Raw genomic sequence first — 5,309 nt, forward strand, 5'->3', positions numbered from 1 at the left:
ATACATAAGTAGGACATATATAATCATCACAAAAACAACAAAATAAATCATCTCATTTTCTTTTTATTTAATTATGATAGAGATAAGGCGCCATAGCAATTTGCTCTGATATCAGTCAAGGCAGCAGCGGAACATGGTGTACTTCTCCATCAAGCGTCCACACTCGGCGCACGCCACGGTATCCGGCATGGCCCCGGTGCCCGGCAAGATGAGGCTGGTGCAGTGATGCGGCGCGTCGAGGTGGATCTTGCGGAGGTACTCGTCGAGCGCAGGCACGAAACTGATCTCCGTCTCCCTCTTCCTCCACCGGCCGTGCTCGGCCAAGCCCTTGAACATGTGCTCCCCGTTGCCCTTCGCCATCTGGCCAAATCCACGGCTGATCACCGCGAACCCTTGGTCGCTGGAGCCGTAGCTGAGCATGGCGATGATGCCTTGCATGATGAGGTCGTTCTTCACGTTCTCGGGATTGGCGAACTGTCCCTTGGAGTTCCACATGCTCTCCAAGCGGAGCCAGAAGTACCAAATAAGGTTCCAGTCGAGACTTCTGCTCAGATTTTCATTGGTGATAAGGTCAATGATGTTCTTGGTGATCCTCTCCTTTCCCTTGTTCTTCCCCACGTAGAGTAATTCCAGAGTGATCCCAGATTCCCGTATCATCACAAAAACAACAAAATAAATCATCTCATTTTCTTTTTATTTAATTATGATAGAGATAAGGCGCCATAGCAATTTGCTCTGATATCAGTCAAGGCAGCAGCGGAACATGGTGTACTTCTCCATCAAGCGTCCACACTCGGCGCACGCCACGGTATCCGGCATGGCCCCGGTGCCCGGCAAGATGAGGCTGGTGCAGTGATGCGGCGCGTCGAGGTGGATCTTGCGGAGGTACTCGTTGAGCGCAGGCACGAAACTGATCTCGGTCTCCCTCTTCCTCCACCGGCCGTGCTCGGCCAAGCCCTTGAACATGTGCTCCCCGTTGCCCTTCGCCATCTCGCCGAATCCACGGCTGATCACCGCGAACCCTTGGTCGCTGGAGCCGTAGCTGAGCATGGCGATGATGCCTTGCATGATGAGGTCGTTCTTCACGTTCTCGGGATTGGCGAACTGTCCCTTGGAGTTCCACATGCTCTCCAAGCGGAGCCAGAAGTACCAAATAAGGTTCCAGTCGAGACTTCTGCTCAGACTCTCTTTGGTGATAAGGTCAATGATGTTCTTGGTGATCCTCTCCTTTGCCTTGTTCTTCCCCACGTAGAGTAATTCCAGAGTGATCCCAGATTCCCGTGCGACATCTTTTGCGATCCTTGTGAATTTCCTGATCCACTCCATGTCCTCCCCTCCGTACAAGCAAATGTATCTTCCTTCGTTAATCTGAAAATTAAAAAAATAAATTTAAGTTTAGTGCAATATGTATATATATAATAGATTGTAATAAATACTAGGATGTGATTTGTGAATGTATTTTAAAGCACATATAAGTAGGAAAAATAAGAAAATTTTCAAAATGTGAATGAAGACATATGTCTCACTCAGTTACATGTAGCTTAATCAATTTTCTGATCCGCTCATATAAATTTTACCAATTTACTCGAAAATTATGACAAAGTGGATAAATATTAGATTTGGCACGATGAAGAGAAATACAAACATTTACGTACCCATGAAATCATATTTGGCTCAAGGTTGTCTGAAAATTAAAAAAATAAATTTAAGTTTAGTGCAATATGTATATATATAATAGATTGTAATAAATACTAGGATGTGATTTGTGAATGTAATATTTTAAAGCACATATAAGTAGTAAAAATAAGAAAATTTTCAACATTTGAATGAAGACATACGTCTCACTCAGTTACACGTAGCTTAATCAAATTTCTGATCCGCTCATATAAATTTTACAAATTTACTCGAAAAATATGAGAAAGTGGATAAATATTAGATTTGGCACCATGAAGACACAAATACAAACATTTACGTACCCATGAAATCATATTTGGCTCAAGGTTGTCGGCGAGAAGGTCAATGGTCCAGTTCGTTTCCTCCCAAAGCAATTTCTCTCTGTTGGCAGTGAAAGGGTACGATAAGCTTCCCCAGATACACATCATGTGGATAGCATTGTGGTGAACAATTCTTCCTTGAGTGTCCATAACCACAAGCAGAGGCTTCTTGGAGAAGTTCCACTTCTCTCTGAAGAACCTGCGGACCACCGCTGACACCACCGAAGGATGGTGCACCGAGTGCCATTCCATCTGGTCTCTTAGGGTCTCGAACAGCCTGTACTTTTCGTCGGTCCAGATATCCGCGACCGGGACCCAAACTACCTCGTACTGACTCTCGGACCTTGTCAGGTTGTGTTTCTTCTCGGAGTACATTTGTTGTAAGATCGCATATTCAGCTGTACCTGAGAGTTCGGGGTCTATTGCGGTGATGAATAGAGCTACAACCTTTCTTCTCAGTTCCTCAATCGTAACCTGGTTTTCAATGAGATAGCAAGAGATTATTGTTTTGCCAGCTAATAAAATCAGACTTCTAAAAATCATGATCATGAGATATAATATATCACCTTTCTTCTGTTGAAGCAATCGTAGATTCACTTCTAAAAATCATCATGAGATATAATATATCACCTTTCTTCTGTTGAAGCAATCGTAGATTGCTGGAGTTGGATCATCCTTGAACAAAACCCTAAGAGGCCTCGAGTTGTCAATGTGAGATGTTGTAAAAGTGCGTACAATCATCTCATAAGCTTCTTCTTCTTTCTTCCTCTCTGAATCAGACAATTTATAGTATTTCGCATCATTTAGTTATAGGCGTATAATGGAGATCAATACGACACATGCTTAATTATTATATTTAAATAGCTAGGACTCACCAATGAATTCATAACAGCGTTTTATTATGTCCGCAAGATGCCCTTTGATGTTGTTGAGCTTATGGGAAAGGGATGATAGCTCCCATGTTTCGGTTAAGTAACTGAAAAGACAAGTCAATAGTTAGTAAATTATTTACTAGTAAAATTCAAGAACTGATAAGGTATATACGTACTCAATGCCCATGCCAGTGAGGGCCAAGATTTGTGTAGCGGCGACCACAATGCTCCGGATGCTCCAGTAAACAGCGGTCGGGATGTGTTGAATGGCGGCTAAAATTTCAGGGGATTCGGCAGTGAAGTAGACTCGAGGAATGTCATAGAACTCCACAATTTTCTTGGTCACATCAGTTATTTCGTTGATGAGAGAGTAGAGTTCATTGAGCTTCGGTCTCAGGTCCGCGGCGTGCTCCAATACCTCCGGCAGTTGCTTGAGGAGAGCGACGGACTTCGCGAGTGGGCTGGTGGAGTAAAGCTGAAGGACAATCCGAAACTCACCAAAGGTCACTGCAAATGAAGTCAAGGCCAACACCGCCTTTGATTCCCAGCTGTAGTGTTTGATCAAACGCAATATGTCCATTACTATTGTGTGCACGTCCACTCCAGTCGAGCATTTGCTGAATATCTGTTACATTTAGATCGAATATTAAGAGTCAATGAATAGTACTAAGGACTTAATCTGGGGGTGAAGATCAAATAAATATCATTTGATAAATTAAATTAATATTGGCTTGTTTGGGAGCGTTTTCAGTATGGTTTTCGTTTGAGTATGGTTCTCGTTTGAGTATGGAAATGAAAAGGAAAATCTCTTGGGTATAGAGAATTGTTTTTAGTTCCAACAAAATCTTTTTTATGGCTAGCATTTAAAAAACAAATATCTGTGACTAGTCAGGTTTTTGTTTTTAAATGTGGTGATAAAATTGGATGCGACACAAGTTTTTAATTTTTTTTTCCTTTTTTTTTCACACTGAAACTCTTTGTCGCTGTCATAAGATCACAACTGACAAGACTTTTCTGTGACTAATTCGCGAAAGTTTTCTCTTTCGGTCACAACCTTTTTCTTTAGTGATATTTATAGCGCCATGTCGTTTGTAATATTACCTCACAGGAAATTGCACTGGTAATCCTGGATGGAATTTCCACAAAGTCCTGGAGGCTACCCGAGGAATATAGGACCTTCTCATCTGCAGTATTATCTGTTTCCTGTAACCCAAGAGCAGTAAACATCATCATATTAGTTAAGTATATATAATCATGTACATATATGTATAAATATATTATAAGTGGATGAACAATAACTAGTTATGGGGGCTGATTTACGTACTATGACGTATCCAGGGAGGTCAACATTTGCACGGTAAAAAATGACATCAATGATGCGAAGAACAGGCTTCACAGGAAGACCACGATCATCAGATTCATGAGTTTCTAGAATTCTCTTGCTCAGCTCAGTGTCGTCCGACCTGTGGCTGCTAGCTCCAACCGTCGGCGAACGAGAAGATCGCCCGTTCGCCAAGAAACGAGCAGCTAGGTTTTGCTCTACATTCGGCTGCACGGCAGAAGCAGCAGTATAACTAGTTATGGGGGCTGATTTACGTACTATGACGTATCCAGGGAGGTCAACATTTGCACGGTAAAAAATGACATCAATGATGCGAAGAACAGGCTTCACAGGAAGACCACGATCATCAGATTCATGAGTTTCTAGAATTCTCTTGCTCAGCTCAGTGTCGTCCGACCTGTGGCTGCTAGCTCCAACCGTCGGCGAACGAGAAGATCGCCCGTTCGCCAAGAAACGAGCTGCTAGGTTTTGCTCTACTTTCGGCTGCACGCCAGAAGCAGCAGTAGTACCCGTTGCCACCAGAGGAGTAGTCGGACGAGTCGTCAAGACCACAGGAGCATTTATTGAGAGAGGAGCCGCCAAAGAAGCAGCCGCCCCTAGAGGAGTAGTGCTAACAGCCGACGAAGAAGCGGTGCCGGTCGGGATCGTAGTTTCCATGATGAAGTTTGACAGAAATTTGTGTGGCTCTAGTGGTGGTTGGAGGATGAGAATTAAGAAATGGAGATTGTGCGATTGCTTGGATTTGGTTTAGTTCTATGCCCTTTATATAGGGCATGCACCAAGGGGAAAAGTGCTTCGTTAGCTACCTTGCTTCCAATATTCAATAAGGATTTAGATTCCATATTATAATTAAAGTGCCGTTCTCTCGACATATAAAATCTTAGGATATGAGCTTTGCTTATATTATGTGCCATTGGCTGTCGTCGTTGTCTTTTTTCTTGTCCCTTGCTAGTGTTGCTTTTCTCTGTTGTTCGAGTACTCTACAGCGAAATAAAGGGGGGGAAAAAAAAGTCCTATCGGTGCTTCTATAGTCGAAAAATCAAACTATATGGTGTACTGCAAATTATTGTGAAGAAAAACATAAAAATCTCATTGGATGCT

At 42.8% G+C, this 5,309-nt stretch overlaps 1 protein-coding gene across 1 annotated transcript; it reads right to left on the minus strand.

Moving 5' to 3' along the window:
• LOC112092302 (protein SIEVE ELEMENT OCCLUSION B-like) lies at positions 1-4,931 on the minus strand. The gene is made up of 8 exons (XM_024168192.1): positions 4,467-4,931; positions 3,968-4,069; positions 3,043-3,491; positions 2,870-2,970; positions 2,625-2,764; positions 1,977-2,468; positions 1,275-1,368; positions 1-644 (listed from the first exon to the last, which is right to left on the minus strand). Exons 1-8 carry the CDS (start codon positions 4,863-4,865, stop codon positions 112-114), a joined length of 2,310 nt encoding a protein of 769 aa, XP_024023960.1. The 5' UTR covers positions 4,866-4,931; the 3' UTR covers positions 1-111.
• Positions 4,932-5,309: the final 378 nt, after the last annotated feature.

The sequence above is a fragment of the Morus notabilis genome, unplaced genomic scaffold, assembly GCF_000414095.1.
Source record: "Morus notabilis unplaced genomic scaffold, ASM41409v2 Scaffold99, whole genome shotgun sequence".
NCBI lineage: Eukaryota > Viridiplantae > Streptophyta > Magnoliopsida > Rosales > Moraceae > Morus > Morus notabilis.

What these genes read in the sequence shown, in the direction of transcription:
- LOC112092302 (XM_024168192.1), bottom strand. Translation starts at nt 4,865, where the DNA reads ATGGAAACTACGATCCCGACCGGCACCGCTTCTTCGTCGGCTGTTAGC. An exon ending in CCAGTGCAATTTCCTGTGAG is followed by an intron (nt 3,492 to 3,967) that starts GTAATATTACAA and finishes TAAATGTAACAG; the next exon opens with ATATTCAGCAAATGCTCGAC. An exon ending in CTCACTGGCATGGGCATTGA is followed by an intron (nt 2,971 to 3,042) that starts GTACGTATATAC and finishes TTGTCTTTTCAG; the next exon opens with TTACTTAACCGAAACATGGG.